This window comes from Bubalus bubalis, chromosome 5 (assembly GCF_019923935.1).
Source record: "Bubalus bubalis isolate 160015118507 breed Murrah chromosome 5, NDDB_SH_1, whole genome shotgun sequence".
Lineage (NCBI taxonomy): Eukaryota > Metazoa > Chordata > Mammalia > Artiodactyla > Bovidae > Bubalus > Bubalus bubalis.
In genome coordinates this window covers 8,804,272-8,829,679 of record NC_059161.1, presented here as the reverse complement: position 1 = coordinate 8,829,679, position 25,408 = coordinate 8,804,272, and the positions used below count along the sequence as shown (strand labels likewise).

Here is a 25,408-nt window from a genome sequence, read left to right as displayed (position 1 = left end):
TTGCTACAGGGATCAGGTCATGGCCTGCACACATCTGTTTTAGCATGAAGTCCAGCTCTTTAACACAAGACCCCTCATCAACTTGTGTCTATTTGTTGTTTATGAAATATAAACCTACCTAATGGGACAAAAAGGCATGTTTATTATGCTGCTGAGTTCTAACTGGGAAATAAGTTTATCAATTCCTAAAAAAGCGGTAAGCCAAGGAAAGCCCCAAATCAGAAAGATATAAAGATATGCAGAAGTATTCCTCACGATTATGAGGAATGATAATTTAATAATGATAATTTAAATTTAACCTCCAAAGAGTAACTGCCATTTGCCCACTCATATAACCTTAGCAAGAATTCCCTATTTTTATTTCCATTTTACAGCTAGGGAAACTGAGGCTTAGGGAGGGCCAGTGACTTGCTCAGAGCACAAAAATAAGACCTGAGTGATTAATTCAGTCTGTCTTAAGCCAGAGTAAGCTTCCAAATGCCAAGCTAAAACCCGAGGCAGAAGTCATGTGGAAGTGCTATTCACCTACTAGCTACATTAATAAAGAAAATTTGTTTCGCAACATTTAAAATTATTTGAAGCCCTCCAGCACACACACTGATAGCTTTTGAATAAAATTTATGGAGTCATGTCATTCAGAAGGCAACTCTGACTAGTAAGCACTCCTGAATCATTGTTTTTACCTACTGAAAAATAACCTGCACTGACAATCCTATTTTACCCTCTCCTTTAGAAGAGCTGCCTAAACCCTAAACATCTTTAAACGGTTGGTAAATATCACTCTGCATCGCAGCAATGGGCAGAAGAATGAAAATACCCACGGATAAACTATAAGCAAAGAAACATGCTCTCTTCCCTAAGAAAATACAAGTAAGCCCCATTAATATCTAAAACAGAATTCAAGAGTTCGACACAGACACGACATTACTGTAAGTGGGCAATGGGCAAGGAACTGACCAAGTGCAAGGGGTAGGGGGGAGGGGTAGGGGGAACAAGACCCTTCCAAGTCTGCCCAAAGCCTGAACTGAAGAGGGTCTGGGGTGGGGTGGGGAGGAGACACGCTCCACTCCAAGAGGCTCCAACAAGGGCGCCTCCATATGCGGAACTCTCGCCCAATCCCCGACCAGGCTGAGATCCCGTGACCGCCAGGGAGCCTGTTTGGAGAAAAGTAGACAGGGAGCCCGCAAGCCGGGCTGGCAGAGGACGCTGGAACCTGGCTGCTCGGGGAGAAAATGTCTCCTTGGCAGCTGCGGTCACTTGTCCTGTGGTCTCACTTCCCCGGGGCTGGCTCTGGAGCGAGGTGTGCCTCTGGCTTCTCCCCACCCTCTTCCCCCAATCCCTTTCGCTCCGCGGCTCCTACTCCGCAAAGCGATCGCCACCAAAGCTACACCACCTAGCCAAAAAAGAAAGGGGAAAAAAAAAAAAAAAAAAGAAAATCCCGTGTGTGCGCCCGCGGGTCAGGCAGGGCTCGCCCTCGGCTTCGGCCGGTGACAGCCGCCCGGGGATCGCAGCCAGGGCGGAGCGCGGCCCTGGGCTCCCAGGGGCTGGGTCGGGTGGCCACTGACATCTGCACGGTTCTTCAACGCACAGCCCGCACACCCTCTCCTCCAGCTCTGGGGCCCGCAGCCGCTCCACCCCGGCCTCCGACCCCCCGATTTCACCGAGGGCCGTCTCCCTCCGCTCACTCCAGGATCAAGGCGAGTGGAAAGGTGAATGCCACCAGCGGGCAAGTGGCCTCCAGGGGAACCATATTAACCTTGCAAGGCACGCATCTGCCCACACGCCCTGTGTCACAGCCCTGCCAAGCGTGACATGACAGCCTCCCGCCAGAGATGCCTGCCCATCCCAGCCCCGCATCTCCTCCCAACCGCACACCCGGACCCCAACCCCGCCCGTCCGCCCTCTACCCCTTTCCACCCTAAACCAGTCCCAGTAAAGGAGATGGGGGGGGGGGCGGGGGGAAGAAGGCAGGATTTTGCTTAAGCAAACAGATTTACCTGGATCAAATTCGGGGATCCGAGCTTGATATTCAGCTCCGACTCTCATCCCAACATCTGCAAAGCAATGTCAAGAAGGGAAAAAAGAGAAGAGAGAAAGACGGGGAGGGGGGAAAAAAGAAAAAGCAAAGCAAAGAAAGAGAGAAAGGAAGAGATACTTAATAAAATATGAAAATAGCAGGAGGGGAGGAAAAGGAGCGGCGGGTGGATGGGAAGATATTAACTCCGGGCACTCCGGGAGATGGCAGCGGATGGGGGCGGGGAGCTGGAGGTGCGGTGGGGCGGGGGGGTGCGGGCGAGGGCGGAGGATTGGTGGAGGGCGGAGGGACGGGGGTCGCGGGGAGGGGGGGGTGCTGCTGCACTGCACCGGGAGTTCGAGGCTACCGCAGCGCCCGGGCTCCGAGGGGGAGGGCGGGCGGGAGCTCGACTAGGGGAGGGGAGGGGGCTGGGGGAGGGGAGGAGAGAGGGACGGGGCGGGGGGGGGGGGGGGCAGGCGGGCCGGCGGGGAGGAGTTCGAGGCTACCACCGTGCTCGTCGTCGCTGCTGCAGCCGCTCTCGGGCTCCGAGAAGTGCAGCCCGCCGTTCGTGGACGAGGCGCCGCCGCCGCCGCCGCCGCCGCCCACCGGGCTCTTGGCGCTGCCGTTGGCCGATCGGTTCTTCCCCAGTAACTCGGGCCCTTTCTCCATCATGCCGGGCATGGTAGAAGAGGGGAGGGGGAAAGGTGAGGGGGGAAGAGGTAGGCGTCAGGGGGAAGGGGGAGAAGGGGGAGATGGCTTCCGAGCGCGGGCGGGAGTGGAGAGGAGGAGGAGGAGGAGGAGACGGCGGCGCCGGCGGAGGAGGAGGAGGAGGAGGAGGGTGTTAATATGGAGCCGCCATAACCGCCCCGGTCCGGCAGTAGCGCAGTCGCCTCACAACAACCCGCCCGGGCCCCGCCTCTCTCCCCTCCTCCTCCGCCTGCCGCCCCTCTCGGCCGCGCCGCGCTCTACGCCGCCGCCGGTATCACTCCGCCCCGCAGGGAGGTTCCGGCCGCCGGGCGGGGGAGGGCGGAGGGGGGGGCGGGATGCGCTGGAGAGAGGGGGAGGGGTGGGGAAGCCCCGCTCGCCGACGGGCCGGGCAACCCCAACCGAGCGCTAATAAAATCGCCGCAGAGGCGCGGCCGCCTCGCGGGCTTCCTTCCTAGGGGGCGCTGCGGAGCGCGGGCGGAGACGCGCGCGCCAGGCCTCGGGACTCTTTTGCCCTCTCTGGGCGGAAGGAACGCTATCGGCCAGCGGGAAGGGTCCTTGCCTATCCGAGGCCTCAGAGTCCCGGGAGCGGCCCCCACCCCCTTTAATCTTTTCTGAGGGGGGCGTCGCGGCAGCGCGGCCCTTTTGAGATGCCGCGGAGGGTCGGCCGCCGGGTTTCAGGGCTCCCCCCGCCTGCGTCGAGGTGGGGAAGCGCGCTTGCTCGCGGTGGAGTCGGGCGGAGGAGCCGGGCGGCCTTGGGGACCCGAGGCCCGGGCGGCCGAAGGAGTGGGCCCGGTCCTTACCATCTGGACGCGGCATTTTGTGTGGTCTGCACCTCAGAACTGGGGCCTGATTTCCTGGAGAGGCTGAGGCTGCCGAGATGAGCTTCCAGTACCGAGCAATGCAGCTGTATATCACCAAACAGTGTTTTGTTTTTAAAAACCCTTTTCCTCAGTCGGCCTTGTCTCACCTTTTCCTTTCTTTTGTTCGTTTTTTTCTGTTTCATTACTTAGGGGAGTGGGCGTTGTCCGTGGTGAAATAAAAACTGGGAAGGGATCTTCGTCCAGTTGGCGCTTTCTCAGCGCGCTGACCTGTGGTCGAGGCTTGGAGCCGAGCTCTGGAGAGGGCAGAGGCCCCGAGCGGAGGTGAGCGCAGAGCTGCAGTCTAGCGGGGTTTCCAGCCTGGCAGGCGATTTGCTCTGTAATGCTTTCCTGAATTGCGTTAGGCATGAGGAATAGGAATTGCATTTTTCGTTCACCAGATTTGAGGACATCTGCTGTGTGCCAGGTTGCCTGGCCTTGGGAGGCTACTTAGGATTTTCTTCATTTTAAAAAATTGGGTGGTTTTTTTGGGGGGGGCTCACCAGTAAGTAGAAATGAGGATTTCTTGTGAACATTTAGTACGCAGATGTATGCAGATCGGTGTTTGGGGTCCACAGTAAGGTATTTGTCAAACACTTAAAATTGTCCTGGAAGATTTCTTTTATAGATCAATACAGAATGGATCAAATCGGAAAGAAGCCTCTCTGGCCAGAAAAAGAAGAAATAACATCCCTAAAGGAGGAACGTGTAAATCAGGAATTGAGCCAAGAAAAGCACGGGAGGTAAATATTTGTCAGGGTCCCTAGTCTAAAGGGGAAAGTCTCCTGAGCAGATACAAAAGCCTGTCTGGTTCTGGAGGTAGAGGTAGTTTCATCTCCCTTATCAAAACCTGATATGATTCCATTAAATATTTGAAGCTTACAACTAAACCTTTTATTCTAGTTCCTTTCTTAACAAATACAGTTGTAAATGTTATTTTAATTCCCATATAATTTTCTCTGCAGGGAGAGAACATTTTGGCCAAATGAAATGAATATCATTTCCCTTGACAGTTACATTTTTTCATTGTGAATTAGCACATAGGTATTTTGGTTTTCATATACAAGTTCTAATGATCATGATTCAGCATCTCTGGTCCTGTAACACAAAGGCCAGACCCTAAACTGAGTGAATTCACAAAGATAAATATCACTCTGAAGCTGCTTGGCCAGCCAGCTTTCTGACACCCCAGCATTCCAATACCTTTCAGCCACTTTTCCTCAGAAAGGCGTTTCTGTCTGTAGATCAAGGACTAAAATACTGTGAAGATTTGGGAACTTCTGTAACTCACTTCTATTTATTAAAACCCTTAAAGTGGGAAGATTTCACAGTTTCTTCGAGTGCAGCAGGGAATTCTGCATTTCTCTGGGGAGAAGAATGGGTGTTTGAGTATGGCATTTAAAAGAAGGAAAAACAAGTTTCTGTTTTGCCCCTGAAGAGAAGAGTTCTGGAGAAGAATCATAGGCCTTAAAATGATATCCCAGCAGTTAACAAAGACAGTATAGACAGAGAAAAGGCCTAAGAAAATTTGAGGAATGTCTAAAAAGGGGGTTAGAGGCCGAAAAAAATCTGGGCAAGGAAGAAATAAGCATTAAGAAGGGATCATAAACAATGTCAAAGGATGCAGAGTCACGAGAGAAATTTAAGAAAAGGCCTTTGGATTTGTTAACTAGAAGGCCATTGATTATTTTGTTTGCTTTTTTTACTATATTAAAATTTTTTAATATTATGTACATTATATTTTAACCTTGGAACAGATGTTACATTTTCATAGTTACAAATTCAAAACGTCGAAAGAGATATAATTCACTGTTGTACTGGCATCCCAGTGACTGTAAAAAGGCAAGGTAATATAAGGATTAGAAAGAAATACATAAACCTGCTGTTTGGAAAAAAGCACAATAGTCTATATAAAATTTATAAGCTGTTAGTATTAATGAATTTAGCAAGTTTATACAGTCAGTATATAAAGGTTAATTTTATATACCACTGCTAAACAATTAGGAAATTAAATTTTTTAAGTTTTACCATATATGAATGCACAAAATATATTGAATAACTAGTACGTTAGTTTCCAGTGGCAGCTGTGACAAATGACCACAAGCATGGTAGCTTAAAATGCATCCATCCTCTCCCAGTTCTAGAAACGGAAAGTCTGAAGTTGAGGTGTCAGCAGGCCGAGCTCCCTCATGCGGCTTGAGGGGAGAATCCGCTCCTGGCCTTTTCCAGTCTCTGTTGTCTGCTGGCTTTCCTAGGCTTGAAGCCACAGTCACTGCAACCTCTGTGTCCATCTTCACGTTGCCTTCTCTTTGTGTGTCTAGAATTTTCCTCTTGTCTGTTGTATAGGGGGCTTCCTAGGTGGTGCTAGTGGGAAAGAGCCCACCTGCAAGTGAGAAGACAAAAAGAGATGTGGGTTAGATCACCGGGTTGGGAAGATCCCTTGGAGAAGGGAATGGCAACCCACTTCAGTAATCTTACCTGGAGAATTCCATGGACAGAGGACCCTGGCGGGCTACAGTCTATAGGGCCGCAAAGAGTCAGACATGACTGACGTGATTTAGCATGCAGGCACACTGTTATATAGAGACCGCTAGCATGTATCGCCCACCTGAATAATCCAGAATTATCTGCTCTCTCAAGATCCTTAATCATATCTACAAAGATGCTTTTTCTAAATAAACATTTTACAGTTTCCAAGGATTAGGCCCTAATGTCTTTGGGGCACCATCCAGCCCACTGCACCTAGGAATAAATTTTAATGAGAGAGGTATAAGAAGTCTGTACTGAAAATTGTGTTACTGATAGAAATTAGAGAAGACCCAAGTATTAGTAGCTGGACAGATAACTGTGCTCATGGATCAGAAGACTTAATTTTGTAAAGGTGTCAGTTCTCCCCAAATGATCTATATAGATTTAGTCTAATCCCTACTAGAATCCCAGCAGATGGTGTGTGTGAGTGAATTGACAAGCTGAGCCTTAAATGTATATGGAAATTCTAAAGATCAAAAACTGCCAAGACAATCTGGAACGAGAATGAAGTTGGGGGATTTATACTATCAGATATTAAAAAGTAGACCAATGGAACTGAATAGGATTCCCAAACAGATGATTATGTGAACATTTTAATTTTGCAAAGGTGATGCTGTAGTGATGAGAAAAAAAATGGATGTTTGAATAAATGGTGCTGGGTCATTTGAACATACTTGGTGCCTTCTCAACTCTGAATATTCATTGGAAGGACTGATGCTGAAGCTCCAATACTTTGGCCACCTGATGCAAAGAGCCAACTCATTGGAAAAGACCCCGAAGCTGGGAAAGGTTGAGGGCAGGAGAAGGGGTAACAAGACAAGATGGTTGGATGGCATCACCAACTCAGTGAACATTGGTTTGAGCAAATTCTAGGAAATGGTGAAGCACAGGAAGCCTGGTGTGCTGCAGTCCGTGGGGTTGCAAAGAGTCGGACACAACTTAGCAACTGAACAACAAAATAGCTTGTGGACCTAAATGTAAAAGATAATAGTGCTTCTAGAAAATACTTATGAATATATGTGTGTATATATATATATATATATATATATAGCTGCCTTTACATGTTCGCTTTCCTAGGGCCCAGTGGTAAAGAATCCACCTGCAATGTGTAATACAGGAGATGTGGGTTCAATCCCTGGGTTGGGAAGATTCCCTGGAGAAGGAAATGGCAACCCACTCTAGTGTTCTTGGCTGGGAAATCCCATGGACAGAGGAGCCTGGCAGGCTACAGTCCATGGCATCACAAGAGAGTTGGACCCAACTTAGCCAACTTTACAACAACATGCATGTTCAGCTTATTTCTCAAGAGTGCTTGAAAACTGTTTATCTCAAGAGATGGGGGTGTCAGACTCTGAGATGAAAGGGAGACTTTATCTCTTGTGTGTTCTATTCAAAATTGGACTCCTGCCATATGTGTGTATTACTGTTTCGAGGAAATAAATATTTTAAAAATCACTTAATAGACAAAGCACAGGTAATTATAATTACAGAACAGTAATTTGAAGACAGTGTATCAAGGGAAATGAAGTAAAGTTACAGCTGTTAGAAGTTGGAGAACAGAATGGAAGAGGAAAGATGGAAAGGGGATAAGGGTGTTACCCTCATTTCATAAAAGGAAAAAAAAATTAAGCAGGGTGGTGGTGGTGGGCTACATCTTGATTAACCAACTACACTAGGCACACAGGCAGGATCTCCACAGAGGTCCTGGTTTATTCATTTCCAGCCTCATGATTGTCTTTATGACAACAATTTTGCTGAAGAGTTTATTGATTTGCTCTTTGGTTCTTTATTTTTTGGAGAAGGAAATGGCAACCCACTCCAGTATTCTTGCCTGGAAAATCCCATGGACAGAGGAGCCTGGCAGGCTATCGTCCGTGGGGTCGCAAAGAGTCGAACACAACTGAGTGACAACACTTCCCACTTATTTATTTTTACTTTAGAGGTGCCTGTCTTGGAATAAATTTAACTCCAAGATAGAGTCAGGCAGCATAGCCAGAAGACTGCCCACCACTGTGCTACTCAGTGTCAGGCTGAGTCTAGTGGGCATACTCCAGATATGTTTTCAACAGGAAGAAGGAGGTGTGTTTTTTTGGTTTTGTTTTTTAGAGCCACTGATCATCCCCAAGTGAGAAGTTGGGGGGAAATCATATAATCTTAAGAGCTGACAGGAAGTTTAGAGGTCTGGTATCCCACTTTTTCTTTACCTCCTGGAATGTTTACCACTTCTGATGTTTGTCTTACAGCCTCCATTTAAACAGGTACAGAGATAGGTAACTGCATCACAAAGCGGATCATTTCATTTTTTAAAGATGTCTGGGTCTTAGAAAATATCCTTTTTTTTGGTACCCAAAGTGCAACTACATGTAAGACAAACCCCAAATAACAGTGTCTTAAACAAAATGAAAATTTATTTCTTTTCATGTAAAAATATCCAGAAGTAGAAAGTCCTGGGCTGAAGTGACAACTGCCATGAAGTTGTCCGGCACCCAGACTCCTTTCCCATGGCTTCACTGTTCTAGTTTGTCACTTTTGCCCTTGTGATCCAAAGTAGCTGCTGGATGGCCAGTCATCAGGATGACACTCCTCACAGCAGGACAGGAAGAAAGGCAGAAGGACATACCCCTTCTCTTGAAGGAGATTTTCTGAAAGTCACTTTTGTTGATTTATCAATAGTCAGAATTTAGTTACGTGGCCACTAACCTCAAGGAGGCTGGGGACCATCAAAATGCTCTGCTAAAAATCAGGGCTCTATAGATAAGGATGAAGGAAAAAATGAGTGTTGAAAGAGTAGCTAGCAATTTCTGTCACACAGGTCCTTTAAATATTTGAAAACAATCCTGTCCCGCTTTGGCTTTTCTTTTAGGGTAAACATCATCATTCTGTAACAAGTCGTCAGTGGTATGTTTCCAGATTCTTCACCTTTTCCATTGTCCTGTTCACATGCTCTAGTTTGTACTTAAGACACCTGGGACACTGTGAGGGCTACTTGCTGCAAAGTCAATTGGAAACACTTGGACCCCTTTGCACCTTATTTTTATGAATCCATCCTAAAATTAGCTTTCTTGGGAACATGGTTACTAAATCTGGAATCAAATGCATTCTCGTGGCTTTTACATTTGTTATTGTTTGGCCTGGTCTCTCCCTACTTAGACTCATGTAGATTTTTTATTTTCCTTTTTCCCCCTCTCCTCCCCACCGCCCACCCCCCCTTCAGTAAATGAATTTGACTCTATTGCCATTTAATTTCACCTGACTTGTTTTAGTTTACCTGAACCTTTTGAGAGCTTTTTGAGTTCTCACTTTTTTACCTAACATATTATATGACTTGACTGTGGACATTTGTACCTTTGTTAAGTGGAATTTCTCTTTAAGGGCAGTAACAATGTCTTAATTTATATTCTCAGCATTTGGTACGATACCTGTGCGCAGTGCATGTTTGTTTAATGAATGAATTTTGCAGTTAGCTATAGTGAGCATTTTCTAGAAGAATGTTTTAGTTCTGGAATTGTTTACGGAAGGAGACTATGAAATTTCCATGTCTTTAAAAATAGATTGCTGTCTGTCTAGGAAAATTACATTTAAATGTGTATACAGTCTTTAAAAGTAGGTGATTTAAACAGTTTTGCCAAATGTCTAAATCATACAAACATTTTTAATGATTTGTTTGGCTAAATTTAAATAAGAAAAAAATACTAGACAATTTAAAGTTTACATTTTAACTCTGTCCCATGTAACTCACTCAGAAAAGAATCTCCCTGCAGTGCAGGAGACCCGGGTTCTATCCCTGAGTCGGGAAGATCCCCTGGAGAAGGAAATGGCAACCCACTCCAGTATCCTTGCCTGGAAAATCCCATGGACAGAGAGCCTGGTGGGCTGCAGTCCAAGGAATCACAAACAGTAGGGTGGACTCAGTGACTGACACACTTCCCTGATACAGAGTATCCTTTACTAAGCCATTCACTTTCTCTTGGTTTCACAAATTATAAAAGAGAATTCACAAATCAATTTTTCTTATTTAAAAAAGGTGTTTGAAAGAACACTCATTAAAATCAGTCTATAGGGAACACTAGGATCCAAGTTGTGAGGTAATCTGTGGATCCACAGATTAGATTATAAGTGTCAACCTCTGAAATGGATACAAACTAACACTAGACTGATTTGTGGAAATTTAAAAAGTAACTTGAAAATGTTTCAGTACAAAGTACAAAGAAACAGGTTCCCCAAAGAATTTCAATTTATTAGGATGTAAACAAGATTTTTAAAAGGTGGCTGTCAAAAAGTCTCCCTTCTGCTTACATGTTTTTTTTCCCCTATTGATACATCTTGATCTAACTCCATTACTTTCTGTTATAGAGTAATTTGATTCTATTTAGTGTAGGCCAAATTGTGGGGTTTGCAATAGGTATGGGACTTTCCCCTCCTCCTTCCCCAGACCTTTGAAGTGAGTCCAGGGAGAAAGAAGAAGAAGGAAGGCAGATTGTCTTCTTACTTCATTTCTTAGGGTGATAACCTTCACTCTTTTGTTACTGTAGCTTCTACAACACTTGCTGGTTATACCAGCTCCAAATGCTGGGGATGTTTCTGTTGGTCTTCAAGAGGTCTTTCTATACCTCCTCTACTGTCCCTGACTGTGGGTGACTCACCCCATAGTTCTTACTCATGTAACCCTCATCTGGTAGGTAGCCACCTTAATGTGGAGTACTGAAAACATGTTAAGTATAAAATTTATAATAATGGGAGCTGAGACAGTTATTAGAAATTATTCTCATTACTTCTGGGCCATGAATTGTGTTTTGAAACTAAAGTGTACTAATTATAAAATATTTGAAGCCTCTGTGAAGCCTTTATGATTTTATAGATTGAGATGTAATGATAATGGGTAGGATAGGAAGGTACTCTAGGTTGAATTAAATTGTAAAGAAACATCTATCTTTGTTTCCAGTATTTAATTTTATATGTGATTTAAACTAAGAACACTACAAAGCGATGGATTGTAAACAGAATGGATATATGCCAGTGTGAGAACCAGGGCTTCATAGTATTAATAAATGGATCAGACAGTAAAGAATCTACCTGCAATACAGGAGACCTGGGTTCGATCCTTGGGTTGGGAAGATCCCCTGGGGAAGGGAATGGCAACCCACTCCAATATCTTTGCCTGGAGAATTCCATTGACAGAGGAGCCTGGTGGGCTGCAGTCCATGGGGTCACAAAGAGACACAACTGAACGAGTAACACACACATTGTATTGATTAGAACTTGAGAAAAGTTGCTCAAAAGAAAAAGCAACAGGAAACAGCCAATTTTGTATTGAAACCTCAATATAAAATAAATGCTTGTTGCTATTAAGCCTCTGTCTCTACCCACACCCACTACACACACTTGATTTCTCATCTCTCAGCTCTATTTTCTGTTTACCTTCATTTTTTATTACTGCAAGCAGCCACTCCCAGACAGGAACTTCCTTTAAGTTCATTAAATAGCAAGGAATACAAGAGAAACATGGTGCTTTTCTAAACCAGTGGCTTTCACACCTTTTGTTACCCACTGCAATATACATTATGTTGTTAACCCAATACAGACATATAAATGTGTATCAGTCAGCTGTTGCTTTATAATAAAACAGCCAGAACATCTTAGGAATATAGAGGCAAGCATTTCTCTTGATTTTTGTGTGTTGGTTAGGGTCAGCTGATCTATGCTGGACTCAGCTGGGTGTGATGGCTGGTCTTGGCAGGGCTTGCCCGTGGGTCTGTGAGTTGGTTGGTGGTTAGCTGATACAGACTGATGCTGGCTGGGGGGATCTAGCTTGGGTGACTCTGCCCCATGTGTCTCTCCTATTATTGATACTTGTGGACCTGCCTGAGCATATTTTTCTTAGGAAAATGGCAGAGATACAAAATAGCCCAGTTGCACAAAAATTCTTCAAACCTTTGGTCATGTCACATTTAACAGTCCATTGGCTAGAGCAAGTCAATGGCAAGTCCCAAGTCAAAAGTATACTCACAGAGATAAGGTAATAGTTTTGAATAATTACCAGAAATATGCAAATATAACATGCACATATGTGTAATCTAGAAGAATAATGTAGATGAACCTATTTGCATGATACGAATAGAAACACAGATTGGATGTGGACATGGGTGGTAGGGGGAAAAGAAGGGGTTGAATAAACTGGGAGATTCAGTTCAGTCACCCAGTCATGTCTGCAACCCCATAGACTGCAGCGCTCCAGGCTTCCCTGTCCATCACCAACTCCCGGAGCTTGCTCAAACTTTGTCCATCAAGTCAGTAATGCCATCTGACCATCTCATCCTCTGTCACCCCCTTCTCCTGCCTTCACTCTTTCCCCACATCAGGGTCTTTTCCAGTGAGTCAGTTATTCGCATCTGGTGGCCAAAGTAAAACTTCAGCTTCAGCATCAGTCCTTCCAATGAATATTCAGGACTGATTTCCTTTAGGAAGTCTTGCAGTCCAAGGAACTCTCAAGAGTCTTTGATCTTGCAATCTAAGGAACTCTCAAGAGTCTTCTCCACAATTTAAAAGCATCAATTCTTAAGCGCTTAGCTTTCTTGATGCTCTTAACTCTCAACATCCTTAAATGACTACTGGAAAAACCAGAACTTTGACTAGGCAAACCTTTGTTGGCAAAGTAATGTCTCTGCTTTTTAATATGCTGTCTAGATTGGTCATAGCTTTTCTTCTAAGGAGCAAGCGTTTTTTGATTTCATGGCTGCAGTCACCATCTGCAGTGATTTTGGAGCCCGAGAAAATAAAAGTCTCTCACTGTTTCCATTGTTTCCCCATCTATTTGCCATGCAGTGGTGGGACCAGATGCCATGATCTTAGTTGTTTGAATGTTGAGTTTAAGCCAGGTTTTTCACTCTCCTCTTTCACTTTCATCAAGAGGCTCTTTAGTTCCTCTTTGCTTTCTGCCATAAGGGTGGTGTCATCTGCATATGTGAGGTTATTCATATTTCTCCCAGCAATCTTGATTCCAGCTTGTGCTTCATCCAGCCCGGCATTTTGCATGATGTATTCTGCATATACGTTAAATTAGCAGGGTGACAATATACAGCCTTGATGTGCTCCTTTTCCAATTTGGAACCAGTCTATTTCATGTCGAGTTCCCACTGTTGCTTCTTGACCTGCATACAGATTTCTCAAGAGGCAGGTCAGGTGGTCTGGTATTTCCATCTCTTTGAGAATTGTCCACAGTTTATTGTGATCTATATAGTCGAAAGCTGTAATCAGAAAGCAGAAGTAGATGTTTTTCTGGAATTCTTTTGCTTTTTCAGTGGTCCAGTGGATGTTGGCAATTTGATCTCTGGTTCCTTTGCCTTTTCTAAATCCAGCTTGAACATCTGGAAGTTCACGGTTCACGTACTGTTAAAGCCTTGCTTGAAGAGTTTTGAGCGTTACTTTGCTACCGTGTGAGATGAGTGCAGTAGTGTGGTAGTTTGAACATTCTTTGAGGCATTGCCCATCTTTGGGATTGGAATGAAAACTTACTTTGCTACTGTGTGAGATGAGTGCAGTAGTGTGGTAGTTTGAACATTCTTTGAGGCATTGCCCATCTTTGGGATTGGAATGAAAACTAACCTTTTCCAGTCCTGTGGCCATGGCTGAGTTTTCCAAATTTGTTGGCATACTTAACGCAGCACTTTAACAGCATCATCTTTTAGGATTTTAAATAGCTCAGCTGGAATTCCATCATCTCCACTAGCTTTGTAGTGATACTTCCTAAGGTCCACTTGATTTCGCATTCCAGGATGTCTGGCTTTAGGTGAGTGATCACACCATTGTGGTTATCTGGATCATGAAGATCTTTTTTGTACAGTTCTGTGTTTTCTTGCCACCTCCTCTCAATATCTTCAGCTTCTGTTAGGTCCATACCATTTCTGTCCTTTATTGTGCCCGTCTTTGCATGAAATGTTCCCTCTGTATCTCTGATTTTCTTGAAGAGATCTCTAGTCTTTCACATTCTGTTGTTTTTCTCTGTTTCTTTGCATTGATCACTGAGGAAGGCTTTCTTATCTCTTCTTGCTGTTCTTTGGAACTCTGCATTCAAATGGGTATATCTTTCCTTTTCTACTATGCCTTTAGACTCTCTTCTTTTCTCAACTATTTGTAAGGCCTCCTTAGACAACCATTTTGCCTTTTTGCATTTCTTTTTCTTGGGGATCGTCTTGATCCCTGCCTCCTATACAATTTCACAAACCTCCATCCATAGTTCTTCAGGCACTCTATCAGTTCTAATACCTGGAATCTATTTCTCAGTTCCACTGTATAATCATAAGGGATTTGATTTAGGTCATACCTGAATGGTCTATTGGTTTTCCCTACTTTCTTCAATATAAGTCTGCATTTTGCAATGAGGAGTTCATGATATGAGCCACAGTCAGCTCCCGGTCTTGTTTTTGCTAACTGTAGAGAGCTTCCTCTTCATCTTTGGCTGCAAAGAATGTAATCAATCTGATTTCGGTGTTGACCATCTGGTGATGTCCATGTGTAGAGTGCTGTGTTGTTGGAAGAAGGTATTTGCTATGACCAGTGCGTTCTCTTGGCAAAACTCTGTTAGCCTTTGTCCTGCTTTGTTTTGTACTCCAAGGCCAAATTTGCCTGTTACTCCATGTATCTCTTGACCTCCTACTTTTCCCTTCTTGGCCTTTTGGCTAAGGTCACTTCTCGGCCTTTTGGCTAAGATCAAGTGTACTGGGAGATTAGGTTTGACATATATATGCTACCATGTGTGAACCAGCTAGCGGGAAGCTATTGTGTAGTGCAGGGGGCTGAGCTCGGTGCTCTGTGATGACCCAGACAGGTGAGATGGGATGGGGCGGTGAGGGGAGGTTCAGGAGGGATGTAGGTATACATAAAGCTGATTCACTTCAGTGTACAGCAGAAACTAACACAACTTTGTAAGAAACTATGCCTCAATTTAAAAAATTTAAAAAGTTCCACAAAACAATTCTTACCAAGAAGTTTGGGTCAAGATCTGTAGTCTGATAAACATTGTTCTAGACCAGACCAAGGATCCTCAGCCTCTGGGATCTAATGCCTGATGATCTAAGGTGGAGCTGATTTAATAATAATAGAAGTATAGTGCACAATAAATGCAATGCAGTTGAATCATCCCCAAACCATCCCTGCCTTTCCCCCCTCAAGGTCTGTGGAAAAACTGTCTTCCACAAAATTGGTCACTGGTGCCAAAAGGGTTGGGGCCACTGCTCTAGACAGATATTGATTCAAACATACATGACCTATGTCTTAGAAGCATAATCTGAACACCAAACTGAGCTAATTCTGACGGTTCTCTCTCCAGCCTCAGTGGAGAGATTTGCATTACTGTCACTCCAATCCGTGTTACTTGATGTGTAGTCCACAAACAAACTAGTCTCCTGACTGGTGCCAGTCCACATGCTGTTCATGACCAGATCATAGCCATAATGAGGTAAGGTGCTAGAATATACACGAACACACTGTTTCTTTCATTGAGAAAGTCTTACTTAAAAAATAAAAGAAGTCAGCTGAATGAAACTGCATGCTTATTAAGGTATTGGGTTGGCCAAAAAGTTCATTCATGTTTTTTCTGCAAGATCTTGTGGAAGAACCTGAACGTTTTGGCCAACCCAGTAGTTGCTTTACACTGTGATGAAAGTTCCTTATCTCAATCTCTGATCAGTAATAAGCATTTCACAGACCAGCATTACCCAAGGAAGACCTAGCATCTTCTAAACAGAAGTGAAGTGAAAGTCACTCAGTCGTGTCTGACTCTGTGACCCCATGGACTGACTATACAGTCCATGGAATTCTCCAGGCCAGAATACTGGAGTGGGTAGCCTTTCCCTTCTCCAGAGGATCTTCCCAACCTAGGAATCGAACCCAAGTCTCCCACATTGCAGGCAGATTCTTTACCGGCTGACTCACAAGGGAAGCCCAATATTCTTCTAAATAGAAATCTCTGTAAAATATTAATAGTCATCTTATGTATCTGAGACAAAGGGGATGTTTTTGAGAAGTAGATTTCTTAAGCATTTTATACATATTGTAGGGGAAGAAACCATTAATGAGAAAGGAGCAGAAGAAACAAAAGCAGAGAGGGATTAACTGATGGAGCAAGACTTTGGAGATGGAGCAACAAGGACAAGATGGCTGGATTGGTCTTGACCAAGAGGTGGTACTCCTCATCCTCTGAGGCTAGAGAAAGCTAAAATGGAGATACTTGTACAGCAAGTTTGCAGGAGTGGTGGTTGGACATTTGGGGTATTTCATAAAGGTATTATTCTTACCTGTGAAGTAAGGGTCAAGGTCATCTGCTGAGATGGCATCTTGTTACTGCTGTTTTGGAATTGGGGTATTTGAATTAAACTCAGTTTGTTTAAAATCCTAGTAAGAATTTTGTTCTACTTTATTCTATTTACTTTATAAACATTCTACTTTCCACAACCTATGCATTTTAAATTATTTTCATCAATGTTTTGTTATGAAAATTATCAAGCATACAGAGAAGTGGAAAGAATTATACAAGGAGAATTAATTTACCTACCTCTTGGATTCTACAATTTATTTTTATGTCATGTCAATTTCAGTTTGAGGCCAGTCTGGAAATGGTATAGTTATTATTTTGATTACTGAAGTTAGTATTAATAAATACTTGTGAAGACTTAGGAAGAGAATCATTTCAAATTCAACAGGTCAGTATATATGTTCTTGGCTTCTGTTTTAATCAGGATTCTTCCAAGAAGAAACAGATGGATCAATCTATCTATCTAGGCTTCCCTGGTGGCTCAGTTGGTAAAGAATCTGCCTTCAGTGCAGGATTCCACCTGCAATGCAGGAGACCCAGGTTCAGTCCCGGGTCAGGAAGATCCCCTGGAGAAGGAAATGGCAACCCACTCCAGTATTCTTTCCTGGGAAATCCCATGGACAGAGGAGCCTAGTGCACTACAGTCCATGGCATCACAAGAGTTGGACACAACTTAGTGACCATACCACCATCTATCTATCTACACAGGCTCCTGTGATAATAGAAGCTGGAAAGTCCCAAGATCTGGAGGGTGAGTTGGCAAGCTGGAGACCCAGGAAGGTAAGTGGTCTAGTTCTAGTCCAAAGAGCCAATGATTCAGCTCAAGTCTGAAGGCAGGAAAAAGGCTAATGTCCCATTTCAAAGACCATCAGGCAGGAGGAATTCTCTCACTTGGGAGAGGTTCAACATTTTTGTTGTATTCAGGTCTTCAGCAGGTTGGGTGAGACCCCCTCACATTAGGGAGAACAACCTACTCAGGCTAAGGATTTAAATGTTAATCTCATCCAAAAACACCTTCACAGTAACACCCAAATAATGGTTGACCAAGTATCTGGGTACCCCCTGGACCAGTCGACACATGAAAAATCATCACCATCTCTCTATGCTGTGTATTCCTAAGAGTACCATAATCAACCCCAACCTACCTCTCAGGTTGCTCCTTCCCCACACTCCCTGAAGAAAAATCATTGTAGCACTCTCATTTCTGGAAGATATGGCGTATTTGCTTTGTAAGTTTTACGAACTCACCACTGAATAGCCTTAGGAGTTTAACACCTCACTGTGAATAATACTATTTTAAACAACAGTTTTATGTAATTGTATACTTTTTTTCTATATACACATATAAAACTATTCCTAATTTCTATGGAAGAGAATAAACTAAATATACATACAATTATATTAACCAGCCAAATGTTTTAAATTTTTAACTTTCTTATAAGTCAAAAGTTGTGTTTTAAGGTCTTAAGTTGTTAGGTTTTCAGACTAACTCAGTCTTCATATTTTTCTTCCTATTTATTAATAAAGCAGATGGCTTTCCTGGTTCTTAAATTTTTTTTCTACTTTTTCAGTTTCTTAGTTTGAACTAGCAAGTAAGTCACAAAGTACGTTCAATAAATTTGGAGGCTTTAAAATGTATTCCATCATAATTCCACAAACATTTATGATCATAATTTTGAGCTATTTGAAACACAAAGATGAATAATGCATAATCTATGGTCTTAAGAGGCTCGTAATCTTGTAAGAGAAAGAGACTTAACCAAAAACATAATTCTGGAATGTCAGGGGTTAGAAGGTCTCTGTCTAGTCACACACCCCTTTGCCTCTCTATTGGAGAAGTGGACACAAAAATCCGTAACCAGTTGAACAAATTATAATAAATGGTGTAACCAGTAAGAAAAAAACCCACAAAGGTGACACTCATCCTTGTGAATCTCTACCTGGTTCTGAGCCCAGTTCCAAATAATTATGCCACTGGGCAAACTGCTACCCTAGAGACTGACTGGCACCAGCCTCAGTAGGACCCTCCACACCTCCTATAACAACCCTGTTTTTTAAAGTCTTCTCATTTTCAACAAGAGCTATTTCAAATTTTCTCCATTATCTTCACTTCTCCAACTCCATTACTAGGCTCTTTTTATTCTTCATAGATGACCTTTCTCTTGACCTCAACCCCATCCTCAGCCACAAGCCATCAAACACACTGCCACCAGTTGTAACCCAAGCCTCCATCACCCCTTCTTTGGCAAGAGGTCAGTGTAGGGATCGTGGGGAAGATTCAGTCTCATACTTCCCCTAAGCTGCCCACTCAGTATCTCCTAGGCTCCCATCCTTTCCTCTGATCAGCTGTGTGTAACTGTTCTTTGCACTGCTGATCACTGGGAGAGTATCCAGGACACTGTGTCCTTCAGAGAAGAGGGATTGAAGTAGACTACCACTGCAGTTTGCCCAAGATCACAGACTGAGGATATGTGAATCTCTTTACTGATGGGTTGAACTGATTTTAAAAGTGGAATTACAACATTGGAGTGTGAAAGTCGCTCAGTTGTGCCCACCTCTTTGGTACTCCATGGACTATACAGTTCATGGAAGTCTCCAGGCTAGACTACTAGAGTGGGTTGCCATTTCCTTCTCCAGGAGATCTTCCCAACCCAGGGATCAAACCCAGGTCTCCCACATTGCAGGCAGATGCTTCACCAGCTGAGCCACAAGACAACATTGGAGAGTAAAGACCAAAAGCCCTGCACTGTATAAGACTCTCCATGAATCCAAAGGAAAACTACTTGTAGCAAACATTGTTAGTATCCTACCTCACAACCCCTTGGCTCTCCTCAGTGCAGCACAAATATGGTTTCCACACACTGAGAGTTTCTTACTTCCAGCTCCATGTCTCTCTTCTTTGCCTGAAATCTCTCTTTGGCCCCATGGGAGCTTGTTCTGTTATAGGCAGGTGCAGCACACAAGTGTGGCGGGGGAGTTACCCCTGGTCACAACCTTTAACCAGATGTGGATAGAGTGGGTGAATTAATGCCCCAGCCTCCTCACCACCAGAGGGACAATATTTAGATGTGTTCCACATGGTTTCTCAGAGGATTCTCAGTGGGGTTGAACCCTCAGTGAGGCTATTAACAGAAGAACCCACTCATTACTAACCTACTTATTAACCCTGCTCGGTAAAGCACACTTCCTGACTTTTCTCCGTCCCCTGTCTCACCTTTCACATTTCCTCATCTGTGCTTCTTAGGGTCACCTCTGCACCCACATCCTCAGCTTATCATGGCTCAGACAGTAAAGCGTCTGACTACAATGTGGGAGACCCAGGTTTGATCCCTGGGTCAGGAAGTTCCCCTGGAGAAAGGAAATGGCAACCCACTCCAGTATTCTTGCCTGGAAAATCCCAGGAACGGAGGAGCCTGATAGGTTACAGTCCATGGGGTCGCAAAGAGTCGGACATGACTGAGCAAATTCACTTCACTTCGCTTCACTTTAGCCAATACTGTAACATCAGCCTTGTGAGAGACCCTGACCCAGAGGGCCCAGCTAAGCCACTCTCTGATTCCTAACCCATGTGAACTGTGTGATAATACATATTATATGAAATAATCTATTGCTGAAAAACATTAACTCTCTGGAACAGTAAATCTTAAAGCCTTAAAGAAAAAGGGCATAATTTAGGATTTGAGGTAGGCTATCTAGGATTTGAAGTGGGCTACCTTCCATAACCCACCCTTCGAGGAATCAGTCATTTTAAATTGTAGAACATTTAGTTCCTTTTATACTTTCTCTTTGGGGGCGTGCAGAGTTCCTATCTTAGTTAAACAGAGACCACAAAAATGATGGTTTTAAGTAGTTTCTTTCAAAGAAGACTTATCCTGTTTTTATGGTTGTGTGATCACCTCTTCCTCTCCTTAAAATATTCATTCATTTATTTAACAATTGTTAAATGAGAACCTGCTACTGTGTGCATTATATCCTCTGCCTGAGATTGAGGTTACAAGGATCAACTAGACCTGGTCTTTAGTGATAGTATCTGTAAGTGCCCAAAGCCATTAAATACAGGCCACCCTAGGATGTGTCTCAGTAGCTATGGAAACACGGAGGGGGATCCTGTAAGACTTTCTGTAGGACCTGATTTCTGAATTGAGTCCTGAAGAACAAGCAGTACACACCCAGATGGCATAAATAGGGAGTCCTGGGCAAGAGAGGAACAGCATGTGCCCAGGCCCAGAACCTCCATCTGTGGGTTATTCTAGTTCATCTTTTCTGTGTTTTTAATGTCTGTTTTTAATGTCTCTTTTTCCATTTGGCCCCTTCTATAAACACCTACTGTTTCTTATATTCAAGAACAATGCAAAAAATAATGCCTCCCTCAGCATTGTGTCCTCAGGCTACTCCTCTGTCTTCCTCCTTCTCAATGTAGTTTTGCTCCTTGAGAGAATATAGGACCTACATCAAGTCCTGAAATACCAGGCTAGATGAATCACAAGCTGGAAACAAGATTTCTGGGAGAAATACCAACAACCTCAGATATGCAAACACTCTAATATCAGAAAGTAAAGAGGAACTAAAGAGCCTCTTGATGAGGGTAAAAAAGGAGAGTGAAAAAGCTGGCTTAAAACTCAACTTTCAAAAAACCAAGACCATGGCATCCAGTCCCATCACCATGGCAAATAGAAGCAGTGACAGATTTTATTTTCTTGGGCTCTAAAACCACTGTGGATGGTGACTGCAGCCATGAAATTAAAAGCCACTTGCTCCTTGAAAGGAAAGCTATGATAAACTTAGCACATTAAAAAGCAGAGGCATCACTTTGCCAACAAAGATCTATGTAGTCAAAGCTATGATTTTTCCAGTAGTCATGTACAGATGTGAGAGTTGGACCATAAGGAAGGCTGAGTGCCAAAGAATTGATGTTTTAGTATTGTGCTGGAGAAGATGCTTGAGAGACCTTTGGACAGCAAGGAGATCAAACCAGTCAATCCTAAAGGAAATTACCCCTGAATATTCATTGGAAGGACTGATGCTGAAGTTGAAGCTCCAATACTTTGGCCACCAGATGTGAAGACCTGATTCACTGGAAAAGACTCATGCTGGGAAAGATTGAAAGCAAAAAGAAGAGGGAGGCAGAGGATGAGATGGTTAGATAACATCACCAACTCAATAGACATGATTTGAGCAAACTCCGGGAGTTAGTGGAGGACAGAGGAGCTTGGTATGCTGCAGTCCATGGGGTCTCAAAGAGTTGGACTTGACTTAGCAACTGAACTACAAGTCCCTCGACCTCCCATTCCATCCTTAAGCTGAGGACCCAGGGGACCTTCATGGGAAAGGGTTTACAAGTGAAAAAATAACATGGTAATTCTGGAAGGTAAAGGATAATGGGAACACAAAAACTCACCCTATATGGGTTCAAATGAAAGTTCTGAGAGCTTTGATAATGAACAAAGAAGACTTTTGATGTGTTCCAGGCATTTGGGATAAAGAAAGATTTTGATGAAGTTTTTAAATAAGTATTTCACCTTGGGGATTTTTTCAGAGAGTATAGTAAAGATCTGAATCTCTATTTGAACTACTTCAGGTTGCTGGATTTGTGATTCTTTTAATGCCAGGACTGAACTGCATGTCTGCCTTGTATTCTGTGGATTACATTTCACTTTTAAGCTAGTAAATGCAATATCAGTTTCTTTTTTTTTTAATTTTAGTGTTTCATATACTATGATATTTTAAGGTCCAGAAGATCAGTATTTTTTGTTGGAATAAAACCATTATTCTAAAAATTTCTATGATTTGAGTTATTTACATATTAAACTGCATTACAGTTTCTAATCAAACTGTTTTACTTGCTTAGATGAACTTCTTCTCTGTCTCCATAATTCTTAAGAGGAAGAATTAATGAGAATTGAAAGGAGAAGCTTCTGCTGGAAGAATAGTGCTTGAGTTCCAGGCACTTCTGAACCAATAGAATATGAAAATGCCAGTGCCGAAACTAATGCAGGAAACTGTGTGGAAGCTCCCCATGAGACTAAAGAAGCCAAAAGAGACGTGTGGTATCTCTCCTGAAAGAATGAGAGCACAGCTTGATGTCAATAAAAAGATTGCAACCCATGGAGAAAATAGTTATTAAAAATGTGTCCTCAAAGTAAGCGAGAGACAGAGACAGAGATCATTTGAAGATGGAGTAAAAAGGAAATGTTTGAAGTTAGCTAATAGCAATGATATCATCTTCCAACTAGTTTAGAATCAGAGCTTTTTCAGCAGCTAAAAAAATGTACACAAAAATCAGTTCACTATCTAATAAAGACCAATTGACACACATAAAGAGACATCTTTCTTTTAAATTACATGTCATCTTCTATTTATCATCATTAGTTACATTTTCTTTATTTCATATAGTGTTTATGTTAGTTTGTAACACTTTGTTTTACCTGCCAGCAACTGATATTAGTAATGATTTATATTTAAATTTTTGTAATTTTTCATTTTCCTTAATGTATGATTTTAAAATTTAAAATGCATCAAATACCTAGTCTTACATTTTAATTTTATGGATTAAAAAGTTTCAAAATAGAAAATACTAGTACTTTAGTTACAATTTGAATCAAATATTCTAATTCTCCTGTTATTCCTGTCCTCTGGCGTTGTGATGATTTTTTCTTTAAGATGCAGTTCTCTCATAAGACCATCTCTGATTCCACCCCAGGGAAATTGAGTTTATTTCCCGTAGTAGACTGTGCAGACTTGGTGATAACAATCAGAACATTTTACTGTAATGATGTATTTGTCTCTCTCCTTTTATTGTGTCACAAAATCCTTGAATATTTATAAAACAGGAAGCAATTTTATTAATTATAATGGAAGAATACTCCTTTCAGGCTTGCCAAGGGGTTTGTTTAGTGTGGGGAAGAACTTGAAAGCTGCACCAGCTCTGGATATTACAATGAAATTGAGTTGTGGACACTTCCAGGGACAGATTGTGCTTCCTGAAGGTGCAGCCAGTCAGCTAGCTCTGCCGTATTTCCCCTTAACTATAACCATGTCTAAAACTGAGGACCATCTGTGCTTTGTAATAAAAAGCTAAAGTCTTTATGCCTTGATAATAATTTTGAAATGTAATATATCTGGTCTATACTTATAAAAATTATTTAAAATTATGTTTAAAACTCATTTAAAATGGAAAAACTCATTTTGATTATTTTCTTATTATCTAACTTGTTAACCAGGTTAGTCACAAACAAGAGGATGTATCTGAAAACAAAATGTAAATTGTAGGATGCTGCACAAAATAATCTTAAGAGCTAGAGTTAAAGACAAGAAACGTTCTCTTCTCTTCCCCAGAGGGGATCATCCTAAATTTGTGAACCTTTCTTGATAGGTTTTCATTTCCAACCACATAAATTCTTGATACTGTTTTTTGAAACCCCATTAAACTGCAGGCGGAAATATCCTACACTGACCATTATGACCAACCTAGATAGCATATTAAAAAGCAGAGACATTACTTTGCCAACAAAGGTCCGTCTAGTCAAGGCTATGGTTTTTACAGTAGTCATGTATGGATGTGAGAGTTGGACTGTGAAGAAAGCTGAGAGCCAAAGAATTGATGCTTTTGAGCTGTGATGTTGGAGAAGACTCTTGAGAGTCCCTTGGACTGCAAGGATATCCAACCAGTCCGTCCTAAAGGAAATCACTCCTGAATATTCATTGGATGGACTGATGCTGAAGCTGAAACTCCAGTACTTTGGCCACCTCATGCGAAGAGTTGACTCATTAGAAAAGACCCTGATGCTGGGAGGGATTGGGGGCAGGAAGAGAAGGGGATGACAGAGGATGAGATGGCTGGATGGCATCACCGACTTGATGGACGTGAGTTTGAGTGAACTCTGGGAGTTGGTGATGGACAGGGAGGCCTCAGTTCAGTTTAGTCGCTCAGTTGTGTCTGACTCTTTGCGACCCCATGAATCGCAGCACGCCAGGCCTCCCTGTCCATCACCAACTCCCGGAGTTTACTCAAACTCATGTCCATCCAGACGGTGATACCATCCAGCCATCTCATCCACTGTTGTCCCCTTCTCCTCCTGCCCCCAATCCCTCCCAGCATCAAGGTCTTTTCCAATGACTCAACTCTTTGCATGAGGTGGCCAAAGTATTGGAGTTTCAGCTTTAGCATCATTCCTTTCAAAGAACACCCAGGACTGATCTCCTTTAGAATGGGCTGGTTGGATCTCCTTGCAGTCCAAGGGACTCTCAAGAGTCTTCTCCAACACCACAGTTCAAAACCATCAATTCTTTGGCACTCAGCCTTCTTCACAGTCCAACTCTCACATCCATACATGATTACTGGGGGAGGCCTGGCGTGCTGCAATTCATGGGGTCGCAAAGAGTTGGACACGGCTGAGAGACTGAACTGAACGGAACTGAACTGACCCTTTAGATAACACTTGTCCTCATACCAGACAGGACACACTGCGGAGGCCTGCTTCAGGCTGCCTTGTGCCTGACTAGTCTTTAGAGAGGTGGAGCATTCTTTTGCTCATTTGCATTTTCCACATTGTAGCATTAGGCTCAAGCTTGCAACTTTCTCTGTAACTTTTCTCTGAAATCACCAAAAAAGTTAGCTTCAAAGTTGTTTAAATAATAGTGGCTTATCTAGCCCTTTCCTCTCACCACCAAAAGAAACTTGGAAAGTTTTAAAGTTAGGAGAAGCTATATTTCCTTCATGTGAATGATTGTCTTACTACTCAGCAGGAATAATTAGTTCTCAGAGAAGTCCACTATCTACAGACTTGTAATTAGCTTATTTGTATTAGGACCTTAAAGAGGTTGTTATACTTAGTTACTTCAAAATTTCTTTCCTGTAGCAGATGCTACTAAACTGGCACCATTATTGCATCCAATCTTGGAGCATCCCACTTAATAGTGATTTACTGTATTCTTGTTCCACTCACTCTCACTACACCATCTTGGAGAATAATAACATTTTTCTGAATAATG

General features: G+C 42.9%; 1 protein-coding gene and 1 long non-coding RNA gene across 24 annotated transcripts in view; one reads left to right on the top strand and one right to left on the bottom strand.

Moving 5' to 3' along the window:
* Positions 1-2,695, bottom strand: part of RCOR3 (REST corepressor 3) — a 53,079-nt gene extending 50,384 nt beyond the window's left edge. For 2 of the 5 annotated variants that reach the window (XM_025285413.2, XM_025285416.2), the window contains exons 1-2: positions 2,521-2,695; positions 1,998-2,054 (exon numbers count right to left, since the gene is read on the bottom strand). In XM_025285413.2, the coding sequence (XP_025141198.1) occupies positions 1,998-2,054; positions 2,521-2,695 (232 nt within the window). Of the gene's footprint in view, positions 1-1,997; positions 2,061-2,520 lie in introns of those variants that run through there. The other 3 variants (XM_025285414.2, XM_025285417.2, XM_025285418.2) reach the window with 2 other exon arrangements.
* LOC102412652 lies at positions 1,691-23,517 on the top strand. Of its 19 annotated transcripts, XR_003109350.2 has the most exons (6): positions 3,050-3,864; positions 4,195-4,322; positions 15,434-15,562; positions 16,163-16,387; positions 17,126-17,197; positions 22,266-23,517. It is a non-coding gene; the product is annotated as an uncharacterized LOC102412652 (long non-coding RNA). The 19 variants fall into 19 exon arrangements; XR_003109355.2 differs by lacking the exons at positions 15,434-15,562; positions 16,163-16,387 and adding an exon at positions 1,691-1,709 and having other exon boundaries at positions 3,733-3,864; XR_006641055.1 differs by lacking the exons at positions 15,434-15,562; positions 16,163-16,387 and adding an exon at positions 2,524-2,661 and having other exon boundaries at positions 3,733-3,864.
* Positions 23,518-25,408: the final 1,891 nt, after the last annotated feature.